The sequence below is a fragment of the Pelodiscus sinensis genome, chromosome Z (assembly GCF_052426305.1).
Source record: "Pelodiscus sinensis isolate ZL-2025 chromosome Z, ASM5242630v1, whole genome shotgun sequence".
In the NCBI taxonomy this organism is placed as follows: Eukaryota; Metazoa; Chordata; order Testudines; family Trionychidae; genus Pelodiscus; species Pelodiscus sinensis.
The window spans coordinates 28,842,055-28,859,125 of NC_143085.1; the positions used below are offsets into that span (position 1 = coordinate 28,842,055).

The window sequence follows — 17,071 nt, forward strand, 5'->3', positions numbered from 1 at the left end:
ACCCAGGAGCAGGTGTGCATGAAAATCAAGGGGGTCCACTGAGACCCCCGACCCTGAGCCCTGAGCTTACAATGGCTGTCCTGGGTCAGACCAAAGGTCCATCTAGCCCAGTAGCCTGTCTGCCGACAGCAGCCAACCCTAGGGACCCTGGAGGGGATGGACCGAAGACAGTGACCAAGCCATTTGTCTTGTGCCATCCCACTCCAGCCTTCCACAAACCTTGGGCAGGGACACCACTCCTACCCCCTGGCTAATACCACTCCATGGACCCAACCTCCATGACTTGATCTCACTTCCCTTTAAACTCTGTTCTAGTTCTAGCCTTCACAGCATCCTGCAGCAAGGAGTTCCACAGGTTGACTCTGCTTTGTGAAGAAGAACTTTCTGTTACTAGTTTGAAGCCTGCTACCCATTCCTTTCCTTTGGTGTCCTCTAGTCCTTCTTTATGGGAACTAATGAAGAACTTTTCTGTATGCACCCTCTCCACCCAACTCCTGCTTTTAGAGACCTCTATCCTGTCCCCCCCGTCTCCTCTTTTCTAAGCTGAGAAGTCCCAGTCTCTTTAGCCTCTCTTCATATGGGACCTGTTCCCAACCCCTGATCATTGTAGTTGCCCTCTCCTCTCCCAGCCTCTCTCTTCCCCTCTCCCACCTCCTTTTCCCAGTCTCCCCCAGTTTTGTTCAATAAAGACAGATTCCATTTTTGAACACAATTGTCCTTTATTTTGTACATCAAGAAAAGGGGCTAGGGAAGGGTAAGTGGAAGGAGGTGAGGGAGGAATGGGGTACGCGCCCCCGATGGGGAGGACTGGGCTGGCTCTGCGGGCTTCTGGGGGTGGAAGCTCTCTTGCAGCCCCCCAATTGCCCCCTCTCCTCAGATGGCAGCCTGCGGCAAGTGCAGCCGGGCTGATAGCCGAGTGGTGTGATGTGCCCAGTGTGGGCACTCAGGGCACTCCAAGCCAGGACTGGTTTTCAAGCAGGGCACCCCTGAGAACTGTCTGTCCGGGGTGGGGGTCGGGACCCTTTAAGCGCAGCCCTCGGCTAGCCTGAGGCAGCATCTCCACGCTCTAAGTCCTCCTCTGATGCCCTGCCGGCACTGCTTCCGGCCATCCTTAAGCCCTGTTCAGGGTCCACTTAATGTGGACATGCTAGTTCGAATTAGTTTTTAGTTCTAGACGCGTTAGTTCGAATTAACTAATTCGAACTAAGTTAGTTCGAATTAGCGCTGTAGTGTAGACATACCCTCAGAGATCAGCTTCTCCTATAAAAGTAACAAGAGTTTGCAGTACTGGGACCTGACAGACATCCTAATGCAGCAAGGAATTTAAATACCTATTTAACTTCAGGCATTGAATAATGCCATTGAAATCAAAGGAAATACTTATGTGCTTGAAGTTACTGTATGTGTAAGTGCCTGTTTGAATCACAGCCAGAATATTTTCAGATAGACTGCTTCATGAAACTCAGGACTCTAATTCTTGTTAAAGCAAATCTCCTGTGTCATCTATGTCTCTCCACAAATTTTGAATTTAAAAACACACACAAAGATACATCTTTAGTCAAAAATATGTAAACATTCTCAATTAAAATAAAATGTAAAAATAGAAAGTGATGCATATGCAGGCATGCATGGAGCTGCACTGGATCTAATCTAATAGAAGTAGGGAATGAAAACACCTAAAACCAATAACATAACTTCTTACAATAGTAGGAACCTCTTAAAATATGGTAGAAAAGAAACTGAAATCTGACATAAGCCAAAATTTTAGTGGTATAGTTTAAGAATTGCAGGAGTTAACTTTAAAGGACTAAATATAACCAAACACTGCAAAATACTATTTGTGCAAATGACAATTAGTTTTTATTTGGAAGTAGTATGAAAGAAAAATGTAAAAGCTAACTTATGTTGTTCTTATGGTACAGATTTCAAATTATTAAGGTAAAATATCCTTAATTTTCATTTTGATATAAAAATACAAAAACATCCACTCATCTATTCACATATAACCTTTTAAGTAAATTTTCTTAACTCGGTATACACAACTTTGGTTCAATAACACCACCTAATAAACCAACCATCCAGTCATCCTATATCCATTAATATCTTTACAGCCAAATATATACAGAATAAATTTAAGGCCTGATTATGAACTCATCATAAAATATAATTTCCATTTATAGGAACTTTGCATGTGAAAGGACTATACGATCAGGACATGACATATTCTGTTGTATAATTTAAGCTGCCTGTTAAAGATATCATTAAGGCCCTGATTCTTCAAGATGGCCTGTATTAGCAATCCCTGTGTCCAATGAAGACAGTGGAGTTCCACACACATAAAGGAGTCCACCCCACACAGATCATGTAGCAAAACTGGGGCATAAAATTAAAGGCCTCCATGGAATGAGATAAAAGAATCATAGTTTGGCTTCCTCTCCCTGCCCTTAATTTTTCTTTTATCCAATGAAGCTTCAGGATGCATACTTGCAAAGATTAAAGTAATAATTTTGGGCAAATTGGACATGAGTTTAAAAAAAATCTTGGTGTACTTTTAAAAACAGCTAAAAAGGGAGTATTTTATATTAGTTTTTGCAAATGTATACTATTTTGGTAATCTCTTGGGAATAACTACTGAAAACATATACTATTTAATCTTCACTGCTTCCAATTTCCATTAGATGGTAATTTAAATAATGGAGGTTTGATCATATGAGTAGTTGTGTATTTTATATGATGAAAAGGAAATTAAGGTCTTTAAGGTAATTTAAGGAAATCAAATATCTTTTCTCTTTTAGAACAAGCAATAACAAGATTTTTTAGAATTATCTTAAAATTAATTTACATTAGTTTAACATAAAAAAAAATTCTGTGTGTGTGTATATATTATATATTACAAGAGGCTCCAGATCTGCAACGTATATGTATGAAGGAGGTATATATTACAGAATTATTTGGCCACATTATAAGGCAATCAGTGAAACACTTTTTTCTAGAAACTGTACATCAATGAGATCTAATTACATGATTTGCAGACAACTTGGAACATCTTTGCTTATGCCAACAAAATTATGCAATATCATCTTTATTAAAATGTAAAAAAATGTGTTTAAAAGAAAAAGGAGTAAACTTGTATCCTCCACCAGTGTAGAACTTGTTTTGAAATTCCACCCTGTAATGAGAAAAAAACATCCATATATTAATACACAACAGCCCTAAAGATAATACTAGGAGCCAGAAATTAATGAGATTTAATTCTGGCTCTAACACTGATACCTTTGGGCTAATTACTTAACTTTTCTGCCAGTTACTGATAGGCCTGACATTTATCGGGAGGCCTAAATACAGTATAGACATTCTACTATACCAGCCCATTCCTTGTTTCCTATTTGCTGTTATAGTTTCTTTTAAAGTTAGTACATTTATTATTCTGGGAACCTATAGTATAGCAGAAACAGACAATATGATATGTGCTTCCACATATAAATACACACAGAATATTTCTGTCTCCTATCCCTTTCAAACTCCAATAAATTTAATATTAAAATTTTTTCCTGATTTAAACTAAATTTGTAAGGATCATGATTTTGAGGGTTAAGATGTGATTAAGGAATATAAGGGAATATAAGGAACAGAAGCTTATTTCAGCAAAGAACTTAGGCATTTGCTCACATGCTTTGCTGAACAGGGATGGATGATCATGCTTCAAGTTAAATATATGCTTACATGCTTTGTTGAACTGAGGTCATAATGATGGACTGAAGAGATTTAAAATAATAAAATCAGAGTAAAAATTAACTTTGAGTTACTAACACCAATTGGTATCAAAACCACACATTTTAAAAAACTATTTATTTAGTTATATTTTGCACTGAATTCACCTTTGAAAGTAACATTTGGGACAGAAGAATCACACTTGGGATGGAAGAATCCCAAGCATTGTTACAGGCTAGGGAGTAAATGGCTATGTAGCAGGGCTGCAGAAAACCTGGGTATTACAGTGGATGAGAAGCTGGATATGAGTCAACAGTGTGCCCTTGTAGCCAAGAAGGCTAATGGCATATTCGGATGCATCAGAAGGAGCATTCCCAGCAAATCCAGAGAAGTGATTATTCCCCTTTATTCAGCTCTGGTGAGGCCATATCTGCAATATTGTGTCCAGTTCTGCTCCTCCTCCACCTCCCCCCCCCACTACAGAAAGGATGTTGGACGCACGGGAGAGGGTCCAGTGGAGGGCGACCAAAATGTTTAGGGGGCTGGGGCATATGACCTATGAGGAGAGACTGAGGGATTTAGGTCTGTTTAGTCTGCAGAAGAGAAGAGTGATGGGGGATTTGATAGCAAACTTCAACTTCCTGAAGGGAGGTTCCAAAGAAGATGGAGAAAGGCTATTCACAGTAGTGACGAATGGCAGAACAAGGAGCAATGGTCTCAAATTACAGAGAGAGAGGTCTAGGTTGGATATTAGGAAAAACTATTTCACTAGGAGGGTGGTGAAGCACTGGAATGAGTTTCCTAGGGAGATGGTGGAATCTCCATCTCTAGAGGTTTTTAAGTCTCAGCTTGACAAAGCCCTGGCTGGGTTGATTTAGTTGGGATTGGTCCTGCCTTGGGCAGTGGGCTGGACTTGATCACCTCCTGAGGTCTCTTCCAGCTCTATGATTCTATGATTCTAAATCAATTGCACTCATGAACCAACCTACTCCTACACTGAGTACAAACAATACAGGAGAATAATTAAATTACACAATTTCAATTACACTTATTTAATGTAACAGAAGTAGTGCATCACTATTAAGTTATTAAACTCTACATTTTAATTTTAAAAATAAACATTCTAAATTTTGGGCCTAGCTTACCCAACAATGTCCCATTGCAGATTTTTTAAAAAAGACAGGAGCTTCAGGGGGTAGCCGAGTTAGTCTGTTACAGAAAAAAACAGCAAGCAAATGGTCTGGTAGCACTTTATAGACTAACAAAACATGTAGATGGTATCATGAGCTTTCATGGGCACAGCCCACTTCTTCAGATGACCGGAGTTATGACTAGGGGATAAGAAAACTCGAAACAAATAGTAGAAGGGAAGAGGGGGGAGAACAGAGAAAGATGCTCTGTCGCCCACCTCCCTACCTCTATAAATAAAGTATCAGGAGAAAGGGTGTTAAACCTGAGTAGATAAAGATCAAAGTCAGTGCATAGATTGGTAAGGCAGGAAGGATACCATTCAGAAAGAGCATCTTTCTCTCTCCTCCCACCCCCCTTTCCTTCTATTTATTTTGAGTTCTCATCCCCTCCTCATAACTCCAGTCATCTAAAGAAGTGGGCTGTGCCCACGAAAGCTCATGATACCATCTACATGTTTTGTTAGTCTACAAATGCTACCAGACCATTTGCTTGCTGTTTTTTTAAAAAAAGAGTTTTAAAAAATGAACAGTTAACACACTTACCAATGAAGTCGTACAGCATGAAGAAAAGCAGACAGACCTTCCATAACCAAAAGAATGAATACTGTTAACACAGCAAAAAAGGCTAAAACTGGAACTAACAGCAAGATTCCATATGCTGCATCCACACGAAGACCCACTCTCATTATCATTGCCCACAGCACTTCTGATAACTCTGAAAAACAAATTATTTCCAAAATTACATTTGGAAACATATACACATTCAAAAAATCTGTTTTAATCAGTCTGCACTCCGGTTTCAATTAAGCTAGAATCTCCTGGATCAGAAAATGCAGCAAAAATGTGTCCTTTTGAAGATATCCAGTATATAACACAAGATGCTCAAGGAACTAAACAAACCCCGTTGCCAGCTTTGTCCACATATTCACTCTGCTGATACCATTATTGGACCTAACCAAGTGAGTTATAAGATCAAGAACACATATTCCTGCGCATCCAGAAATATAATTTATGCTATCATGTGCCGAAAGTGTCCGTCTGCTATGTACATTGGACAGACGTCTCAGACACTTCGCCAAAGGATCAATGCCCACAAAACAGATATTAGACAGGATCACAAAGAAAAAACAGTTTCTTGCCATTTCAACCAGAAAGGACATTGTATCAACGACTTATTACCTGCATCCTGCTTCAAAGACCTTTTCAGACCACACTTGAAAGAGAATCCTCTGAACTGTCATTCATGCTTAAATTCGACACTTTACACTTAGGTTTAAACAAAGACATTAATTATCTTACCCATTACAAAGATAGCTTCCCCAATTATCACCTCTAATATCATTAGCTCACAGACATTTTCCCCCCCCCCCCATTCCCCTTCTGTTCTGAAATTTGATTTGTCCTTTTCATATGTGTTCATTTTTTTAAATTGTATCCTTTGGTATATATGGTTGTGACAATTTTCTTCCACTATTTGATCTGAGGAAGTGGGTCTGGCCCATGAAAGCTCATCGCCTAATAAACCATCTTGTTAGTCTTTAAAGTGCTACATAGTCCTGTTTTTTTAATAAGGACAGTTCTTAAGCATGTTTAACTTTAAAAACATGCTTAAAATTCTCCTGAACACAGAATGACTTAAGTAAATTCTTAAGCGTTTTCCTACATCCAAGACAGCAAAGGGAAGATTTTAAATATCACATGACATAGTATCATCATCTACAAAACCATTTTTAAGAGTTACTTGCTGACAATTCTTCACATAATCAGGAGGAAACAATGAAGCCATATACCAAATTCAGCATTCCAAGTCACAACTTCACTTTTCAATATGAAGTGCTTTCTATTCGTCAACTCAGTTCTCTAGGGCTTTTTTTAAACAACCAACCAGATCTAGAATATTCTAAAATGATCAAACAAACTCCAGAAACATTAAAGATTAGAATGGAATACAAAGACTTACGTGCATGAGCAAGACTTAGTGCCCAGAGTCTCAGATATGAAGCTGTGTTGGAGATGCATCCTAGACAGTATTCAATGGTATGAATAGTCTGATTCATAAAAACATCTGCAAAGTTAAACTAACAAAACATATAGAAAGTGAATACACTTGTATACTTTAAATCCATACTGTGAAGTGTGAAAATGTACAAAATGTACAGCAGGCGTGGGGAACCTCAGGCTCAGGAGCCGGATGTGGCCTCCAGCTTGCCTTGATCCGGCTCTAGGCTCAGCACTGGGGAGCCCATACTGGCACTCCAGCCACCCGCAGCCCCCATACACCCGCCACCCATCCACAGGGCTGGAGCTCACAAAAATCTACTAGGCTGGGCCACCCTAGACTCTGGTGTTAAAGGGGAATGTGGGGAGTGTCTCTCCTTTTCAGCCAGAGGCTTTCGATTTTAGAAGTTCAAGGAACTCAATGTGGTTTCGTGTATAACAATTTGCCACATATCAACTCATACAATTTTCCAATGATAATATGCTTTTTGGCCATCCTTATTACAGGCAATAGCTGAAAGTGTTACCTCTTCTACAGTCCCTTCTTGGTGCCTGCTTTCTGAAGGGCTGCTTCCTTCTTCCACATCATGTGCTCTCAACAGAGAAAGTTCCTCTTCGCTTTCTTTTCGAACCAATCTGTAGCCATTCTGCACAAAATGGAAAGTGTCAGTTCACTAACAAGAATTTTTGATGCACTGTGATGGTTGCAGTGGTTTTTGTGTTTATTTAAAGCAGACATTGTAAACTCTCAAGGTATGTCTACACTGATTCAGGCTCACAGAGCATGGGCTGTGGAACTATTTACAGTACAGACTTCTAAGACTGGCCTGAAGCCTGCGCTCTGGGACCCTGCAAGATGGGACTCTCTGAGGTGGGAGGGTTCCAGAATCCAGGCTCCAGGACACGCTCAAATGGCTACATTGCAATTGAACTTTCCATTTCAAGCCCCACAAGCCTAAGTCAGTTGGTATGTCTCAGCCATACGTCTATCAGCAGTGTAGATATATCCTTAGGGGCCACAGAAACTGAAAAAGCTGCAGTGGAGAGGCCCTATTAATGCAAAAATAGATATCAATTTTTCTAATTTGCATAATAATATCAAGTTATAGCACATTTTAGAGCTTTTAGATATTTTCTTAATCTAAAAAAAATATTTTCTTTACCCATATTAACAAATTTAAATGTATATTACATATAATGTAAATTAAAGGAAATTTGGCAAACATAATTTGTGAAAATACCTTATTAGTGAAAATTTCCCATTGCTAAGGATGTTAAATTGTGGTTACCTAGCTAACTGTATAGTCAATATAATCTGTATCATCTATACGATCAGTAGATAGGCCCGCTCTGCAGAGCTGCAGCAGGAATAACTCCAGGAGCTGGCCTGAGCTGGGACTGAACAGTTCCGGCTTGTGCCGGTTCCAGGAGCCACTTGGGCTAACTGAAGCCTTTATAAAGATTCCTCAATATAGCTGATAATGCTTGTTTGAAAAATTAAATGTTAGCCAAAAGGACTTACAATAAAATTTCCTTTAATACACTGCTTGTCAATTTAGAAAATGCACGCTATAGGTATATAGCTCTTTCAGTACATACCCTGTATATTCCAATGCCTCGGCCTCCATTGTGCAGCCAATACAAATAAAGCGGTTTTCCAAAAAGCATTACCGGAACAGAAAGCAAAGCAATAATAAATAAAAATCTCTGTAAAATAACCTGTTAGTAGAATGAAAAAAAGAAAAGGTGTGTAAAGATGAATTCAGAAAATCTTCCCGTAAGTACTTAAATCAATTTTTAACTAATGATTTCCTTTAATGTCCTGATTCAGCATTTGAGAAGTTCCACCTGATTTTAATGGATCTTAAAGTTAAGCACGCACTTTGTTGCTTTGCTGAGTAAGAGCTTTAAATAGCAGTTGAGGGCACTCATCTTCAGGATTGCTCCCCAAAAGTGCAGGCAAGTTTACCAATTTCTAAGCTTAAAATGTCTGTTTTGGTAAATACAATAATATTAAAAACTAAAAGAGAAGAGATAGGCTGCAGAACAGAGCACAGACTTTTTTACTAAAGAGAATCAAATCTAGCCTGAGTAAGGAGTACAGGATTTAAATAGCATGTGTGTTGGGGTTTTTAAAAATCTGCATGAAAATCTTAGACAAAGTTTAAAAACAAAATGCTCAGTCATAATAGATATGCTTTTATGGATTTATCTTTTAAAATAATCCTGTTATAACCTCTTTACTGTCCTCACACTAGAGTCAAACACTACCTTAATTTAATATTGAAATAATACTTTTTGTTCAATAACACTATTAAACAACTTAGGATCTTCTGAATTCTACCAACCTCTTTCAGTTTATAAGAGTATACTAACCTGTCCTGTATAAAGAGTGTCCTTTCCACTAGTGGGAAATAGAAACATGGTAATAAATTGAATCAGAATGCTTGGAGCCGTTCTGGAGTTTTCTGCAGTATAAGCTAGCCATTTAAAGATTATCATAAATACAAGATACCCAAAGATGCACAGCATAAAAAAAAGTTCAGGAAGGAAAACCAAATAAATATTGTGCTTCTTCCTGAAATACCTAAAGGAAAAAAAGAATTAATGAACCACCTTGACATAGAAAAATCAGTTATATTGTCTAATTCTATCAACATGTTGAGAGCCCTCAACCTCTGTGGCATCAATGGAAGTTGACCGTGTTCAGAAATAGAAACTATATTAGAAATTACAAGCCAAACCTTGATCTTGAACTCAACAGAAATTTTACTCTGGGTGTCAATGGTCAAAGGGCCTTCCTAGAGGAAGTGAAACCCTTTTTAAATTAAAATAAAACAAAACCAATTGTTAACAGAGGCATCAATCCTGCATTCACTTATGCAAATACTTAACTATAAGGATCCGAATCATCCCACTGATTTCAATTACATTATTCATGCCTTTTTTTCAGCATACGCATATTTGCAGGACTGAGCCCTAAGTAACAAAAAGGACATTAATGTCTCAGATAGAACCAAGGCATTAACAATGTTACGCAGAAGATGTTAGGAGGGGTCCAAAACTAGCAGCTTAAAGCCCATCCTTCTCTAGAAATACAACACAAAATCTCACTTCTCAAAGGCTGCAGATTTTTCTGTATAACTCTGGCCTTCCTATATTTTTGCATGGAAATCAGGATCTTAAGCAAAACTGACTTATTTTTTTAAAATCATTTTCAAATTGAATTCACATTGCCTTTGCTCAGTTCTCAAAAACATTCCAGTTATTTCAGATAATAAACATTGATCAGAAAATGTCACAACTTTATTCTACATTCATTTAATTCCTGTACTCACAAGTGGTTAAAGACTCCCAGAACAACTCCAAAAGTCATGTGAGTCACTCCAAAAATCACTGACATTTTCATTTTGAAAGAATTTAAAAAACTGAGACGGTTGTTTGCCAGGTTCCAGATCTAAGTGAAAATTAAAAAGAAGTCAATGAGATGAAACAAACATTCTTAAAATGACTAGTTTGGGGTGTAATACAATCTCTCCTCAGGAAACCTGAGATAGGTCTATAATGCAATTAAAGAAGTGCAGCTAGCCCATGTCAGCTGACTTAGATTAAGGAATTATTTAATTGTGGTTCAGATGTTTGTGGCTCATCCACACCTTAAACATTCCCCCTTCCCCAAACCCAAGTCAGCTGACACAAGCCATTAAGACTATGTAACTGCAGTGTAGATATACCCCAGATTCTAATTCCAGCTAAAAGCCTAAGTGAAAATGAGTTTAAAGAAACTAGTTAAATCTCTCTCTGAATCATTAGAGGAGGAGATCATCCTCTGCCGAGTAAAGGAGAGTGGAAATTAGGGATGTTAACTAACATATATTTGTATAAATGTGTAACCGCTGAATTTTTGCCATAGAGGCAGCAATGCATGGGTATCCCCCCAGCATTGGTTCCTGCCTCCCCACCACTTCTATGGGAGGAAGCAATGGGAGGGACAAGCAGCTCCACGGAACCAGCTCCCTGCATTTCAGCTCCCGCCTCCCTCCCCCGCACCATGCATGGCTGCCTCTGATACAGCAGCACAGAATGGGTGCGGGGGCAGGCGGCTTTGTGGGAGACAAGCAGGAATGCCAGGGAACCAGCTTGAAAGCCAACTTCCCATGCATACCAAATCTCACTTGCCATCCTTACCCCCTGCACTGCCTCCTCTTTATCAGAGGCAGCTGTGCATGGGGGAGAGATGATATGCAGCTCTGGAGAAGCCAGTTCTAGGGATGTAATAGTGTAGTAGATTAACCGATTAGCAAAAGCTTATAGGTTAATGCTATAGACTACACGCCTTTTCCTCCCCTCCCTTACCACTAAATTCTTTAGCAGGCTAGCGAGCAGCCTGGCTCAGTTCTGGCTCACGCTTTGTCCAGGACTTACTCCCACTGCATCTCTGCATTTAGAGTGTATTAGGAGCTAGGCAGGGAGGCACCCTGGCTCAGTTCCAGCTTGCACCAGGTCCAGGAGCTCAGACCCACCCCCCAGACAGGCGCTGCTGCTATATCAGAGGCAGCAGCACAGGGCAAAAGGCAGCTGGTTCACGAGGGAAGCTGTTTTTTTAAACTGTTTCCCTTCACGGGCCAGCTCCCACCTGACACCTTGCACTGTTGCCTCTGATACAGAAGCAGCAACGCGAGGTGGCAGGGGGTTCCTTGAGAGTGGGGCTGGAGTGCATTGGCTGCCGTTCCTACCCCCAGGGACTATAGAATAGTTGAATAACTGATAAGAATTCATGAGGTTACTCAACTATTCAATTAACTGATATTTAACATCCCTAGCCAGCTCCCCACGGGCATCTGGATCCCGCCTCTGCCCACTCCATGCTGCCTCTAATACAGAAGCAGTAAGGAGAGGGGTGTGTAGTCATTATAATTAAGCAATAAACTCAGTGTCATCAGTTAATCATGTAAATGACTACACAGTAGCATCCCTAGTGGAAAATGCATTTACCCACAATGTATAAACTTATATTTTGCCAGTATACTAAGCAGTTGTCACACTTAACTAATGAGCTGTAAAGCAATGATCACCACAAATGGGTACATTTAAAGAAAAGGCACCAACCGGATCTATTCCAAGAGGATAAATTCCACTGAACACTCCAGTAATATTTGGATCCAATGACAAATATCGATTAGACTTCAAATCATCAAGACTATGGCCAAAAACAAACAAACCAACACACAATCAGATCCCTTTGCTTAAAACCAGTAAGCATGTATTGCTTTCACCTCTGCAGAATGTCCTTCCTACTTTCTTATTTAGCAGAGAGAAAAAAAATGGCTGATCTGAAGGTTGAGGGAAGCATAAAGGAATTTCTAAACAAAATAATCATATATATAGTAGCCCAGTGTCTAAGAGTTTGTAATGCTGAAATGCGGGCTGTTCCCTCTGGGCGGCCCATGCTTGTGCCGCTTGCTCCCCTGCGGCAGCCCGGCTGAGTGGCGCAGCGTGACAGCGGCTCCAGGCCCTGCCCCCTGGCCGTGAAAGTCACCGCCCCACCCCCTTCACCTCCCACCATGGCACCCAGCTGACTTCTGCGCGGCCACCATATGGGAGCAAGTGGTGCAAGTGACCGTTTGGGCTCCACACCCCTCATGCAGCACAGGGAGTGCGGCGCCCAAACAGCCATTTGGGCTTCGCAGTCCCCCGAATGAGAGGCAGGAGGGGGAGGAAAAGAGAATATGTGAGAGAGAGAGAGAGGCAGGAGGCGGAGGAGAGCTGAAAGGGTGAGGGGGGAGGCAGTAAGAGGAGGGGAGAGAGAGAAAGAGAGAGAGAGAGAGAGACAGAGACAGAGACAGACAAGACCGACATGGAGGAGAGACCTGAAAATCCCATCTTATGACGGGCTAATTGGCTAGTAGTAAGATAAACAGCCAACATATTAAACTGTTCCCAGGTAAATCAAATACAGATAATAGTTGCTGGAATTGCTGGAAAATGCTTTACTACTTATCCACAGGTCAGGATAATATGTGCAGTATTAGCATATGCTTCCCAATACAATGTAGGTCAGTGATGTCCAGAAAGGACACCACCATAGGTGACACATTTGTAGTTCCATAACCATTCAGTTCTTGGCCTCTGTTCAAACTGACAACAAAGCAGCAGGTTGTGATTGATTTGTTTAATATGGCTAAATATGGCCAAGAAATTTGGCTGAAGCTACCCATTTAATTCACATAACCCTCCAAAAAGATATCACATAGCAACAAGATTTTATGATTAAGGGTGCTAGTTTATTATGGATTCATGGATTCTGTGAATTTGGTGAACTCTGTGATTTCTGCAGTAGCCACTCTGGCTGACCATGGGGCCATCTGAGCAACTCAGATAGCCTCTGGGCCAGCTGCTGATGGGGTAATCTTGGGTCACTGAATCTTTCTTTCCCTGCAGCAGCAAGAGTTTGGATGTGGAGTGGGTTAAGGTCTATGGGTGATGTTTACTAAGGGAAGTTCCCAGGAGGTGGCATGTCCCTCCTCAGCTTCTAGGTGCAGGCAGAGCCAGTCAGCTCCGCATACTGCCTCCACCCACAGGTGCCATTCCAGCAACTCCTAATGTATTTCTTTTGAAGGGTAAGAGACCAGTGTCTCAGCAGTTACATAAATTTTGCAACTAAACAAAGAGGTGGGAATGGTCAGAAAACATTTTCCAGGAAAGTCATCAACTTGAATGAAATATAAAATACTGAAATGATCCCAATGACTTTTCTAAAAATTGTATAGTTGTTTTAAAGGTATAATAAACATAGCATACTACTCACTGCCAGATACTTTGTTCAAACATTGCCAAAATGTTCCATCCAGAACCAAATATATTTAATGACTTTGAAAAACAGTCATTATAAATCAAGCCGGTGTATACAGAAAACAGACCCATCAATAAAATTATGTATCTCCCTTCAAAGAATGTTTTCATGATCTGCAAATATTAATATACAGCACTGTTAGCAAGAGCTATTTGAATTGTCATTATTTACACATTTCCAGGAACAGCACATTCATAACAAATGGCTATGACCACATTAAAAATCACTATAGTTTAAAAATCCTTATGAATAATTACAGTGTACAAAGGAAACTAAGACAAAACCCAGAGAACGTGGGGGAAATCAGACAATTTGAACTGAAGAAATTATTTATTAAATTAATTACTTTAAATATACCCAAATTATATCTCAGCTTTCTTACATTTATATCAAGTGATAGATTTGTAGTTCTGTCACTATTCCTGCCGAAGATTAGTATCAAAGTCACATTTTTGCTTTACACTAAATCTATATATTTGAAAAAACTATATAGACCCATATATAGATTCTGTATAGACTCACGGAATATATAAACCTGGCCCTTCTCTCTACTGTAGAGTCCCTACACTATCAAATACACCATCAGCCCACTGTGATTAGGCACTCCAGCACACACTGGTCAAAAATTAACGTAACTGAAAGTGTCTGTGATTCTGCTAAAGCCAATTAACTTTTTCACGGGTATGGCAGAGCAGACCCTAATATGATGTTTACAATTTCAAAATATTCTGCTATGGCTGAGTGTGTTAGGGATGTAGCAGTTACCATAAAAACAGACATACTGGGTCAGACCAATGGCTCACTGAGCCCAGTATTCCTTCTTCTGACAGTGACCAATTCCAGGTGCGTCGTCAGAGGAAATGACCAGAACTAGCTATCTTAGAGGCTACGTCTACACTACAAAGTTTTATCGGAAAAAGGTACACAAATTGCTCTCCACTATTTGTGTACTTTTTTCCGATAGTTTTGTTGGAAGAGGCTTTTCTGAAATTTGGCCCATCTACACTGGGCCAAATTTTGGGAGAAAAAAACCTCTTTTGGAAGAGCCCTTCTTTTTCGTGGAATGAGGAAGACCGGGCTTCTGAAAGAGCGCGTTTGCTCTTCCATTTAAAAAAAAAAAAAGGAAGAAGAGTAGACGTGTTCCCTCGATGTGGCAGAGTTTTTCTGGAAAAACTCTGAAGTCTAGACATAGCCTGAGTGATCCATTCCCTGTTGTCTATTCCCAGCTTCTGGAAAACAGAAGCTAAAGACACTTAGAACATGGTGTTGCATTCCTGGTCATCCTGGCTAATATCCATCGATAGGTCTACCCTCCATGAATTTACTTAGTCCTTTTTTGAACTCTCTTTTTTTTTTGGCCGTCACATACCGTCAATGAGTTCCACAGATTGACTGAATTTTGTGAAAAATACCTTACTTTTGTTTGTTTTAAGCTTGCCTGCCATTGATTTCCCCTACTTCTTGTGTTCTGTGAAGGAGTAAATATTATTGCTTTTATTCACTTTCTTCACATCTGTCAAGATTTAATAAATCTCTACCATATCTTCTTTTAGTTGTCTCTTTTCCAAGCTGAAAAGTTAGTCTTTAAACTCACCTCATACAGAAGTTATTCTGTACTACTAATCATTTTTGTTGCCTTTCTCTGTATTTTTTCCCAATTCTAATTTTTTTTTAAATGGAGGAACCAGATCAGGACACAGTGTTCACAATGTAGGCTATCCCTTTCCTGATCTCTCTCTAAATATATTTTTAAAAAATTCCTATGGGATGACAGTGTGACATCACGGCACTCTGCATCCCACAGCCCTTCCTCGGCCCTCAGCTGCCCTATCTCCTCCTGCTCTCCCTGGCTTTCACGTGGGCCAGAGCCATGTGGCCTCCCCTCTCACGGGGTGGGGTGCTTGAGCCACGAGGCCTCTACACTTGCGGGGTGCAGGGAGGGCCAGGAGCTGTGCGCCTTCTCTCCCTGCGAGGCCGGACCAGAGCCAGGGAGCTGTACACCCCTGCCCTAGCGGGAGTAGAGCCAGGAGTCATGCACCCCCTCGCTGCACAGATAAGGAGAAAAAGCCAGGCAAGCCGCAGCCTCAGCTCAGCCCAACCCCTGGCAGCCAGAGGAAGAGAGCCAGGCCAGCTACAGTCTTGGCCCAGCCTAACACCCTAGTGTCTAAGAGAGGAGAGCCAAGGCTGGCCTGGCCTCGGGGAGAGGTGTGGGGGCCAGCAGCCAGTGGGAGAGAGCTGAGACAGGCCAAGGCTGCTACACCTTGGCCGGCCTCCCCCCCCCCTCTATTCTGAAAATTGACGACTTATTCCTACCCTGTCAATGAAAATATTTATTATTTATTTAATTACCATTTAAATAATTATATTTTAAATGGGTATCAAATGCCTCTAGAAGAGGCTTATCAAAACATGCAAGCTAGGAAATTGAGACTAGTGACCACTACCGCCATTAATACTATTACAATTTTCCAAAGGAGGTAAAATGTCCTTTTGTAGTTAGTTTCAGACCAAGTATTCTTATCCATCTGGAACACAGAGTGAATAATAGCTTTATGAACCAAAATTACTATGCTGTGTATGTACAAAGAACAGAGTATTCAGAGAAACAATAACTGTCCTATTAAAGTATCTAAATACTGTTTTGTTTGAGATTTTGGTAGAGGGCTTACCTCATCTTGTGATCGTTGTAGTCTCGGGTGGTTTTCATAAAGCACCATGATGAGGGCAAAAATAAACATTAGAAGACCATGTCCAAAGTCTCCAAACATAACAGCGAATAAGAAAGGGAAGGTAATGATGGTGTAGAGAGCTAAAAAACAGCACATAACAGACTCTAGTTAACTGCAACCATATTTATTATATTACAATTATATGAATTTTGCCTAATCAGTTATGCTAAATTAATTATGAATATAATTTTAATCCTGAAAATGGTATGATGAGTTCTTTTTATCTCCTCTCACAGACATATCAAATCTGCTGAGTTTGCACATTCAAAGGTGTTCTAGCTCCCAGCCTTACAAACTTAAAACTTTTATACTTAAACTGGATTAGTTGTGGCCTATGCAGCACCATCTCTAATGAGATTTCTACAACTGGAAATTAGTTAAGAATTCTGGATTATAATGATGCACGAGTCATTCTTTTATTGACTCTACATTGCTAACAAGAACAAAAAAATAAAGCCATTTTTATCAGTAAAGCTACTAGGATTTTATCCTTGCTATCATGCCAGAGATAGCTGCAGTAGTGCACGCACAGACTTCATATAGTTAATAAGTACTTTGGGATACTTCTGGATGACAGGTTCTATATTTAT

At 40.1% G+C, this 17,071-nt stretch overlaps 1 protein-coding gene across 2 annotated transcripts in view; it reads right to left on the reverse strand.

Annotated features, from left to right (window-relative positions):
- Nucleotides 1-1,837: 1,837 nt before the first annotated feature.
- The window catches only part of ATP6V0A2 (ATPase H+ transporting V0 subunit a2), a 34,454-nt gene continuing 19,220 nt past the window's right edge, over nucleotides 1,838-17,071 (reverse strand). Inside the window, exons 11-20 of one of the 2 annotated variants that reach the window (XM_075898519.2) lie at nucleotides 16,422-16,561; nucleotides 13,708-13,865; nucleotides 12,009-12,099; nucleotides 10,238-10,356; nucleotides 9,276-9,303; nucleotides 8,499-8,618; nucleotides 7,427-7,546; nucleotides 6,862-6,979; nucleotides 5,445-5,616; nucleotides 1,838-3,169 (exon numbers count right to left, since the gene is read on the reverse strand). In XM_075898519.2, coding sequence (XP_075754634.1) covers nucleotides 3,067-3,169; nucleotides 5,445-5,616; nucleotides 6,862-6,979; nucleotides 7,427-7,546; nucleotides 8,499-8,618; nucleotides 9,276-9,303; nucleotides 10,238-10,356; nucleotides 12,009-12,099; nucleotides 13,708-13,865; nucleotides 16,422-16,561 — 1,169 coding nt within the window. In that variant the 3' untranslated portion in view covers nucleotides 1,838-3,066. Of the gene's footprint in view, nucleotides 3,170-5,444; nucleotides 5,617-6,861; nucleotides 6,980-7,426; nucleotides 7,547-8,498; nucleotides 8,619-9,275; nucleotides 9,487-10,237; nucleotides 10,357-12,008; nucleotides 12,100-13,707; nucleotides 13,866-16,421; nucleotides 16,562-17,071 lie in introns of both variants that reach the window. The other variant, XM_075898518.2, reaches the window with a different exon arrangement.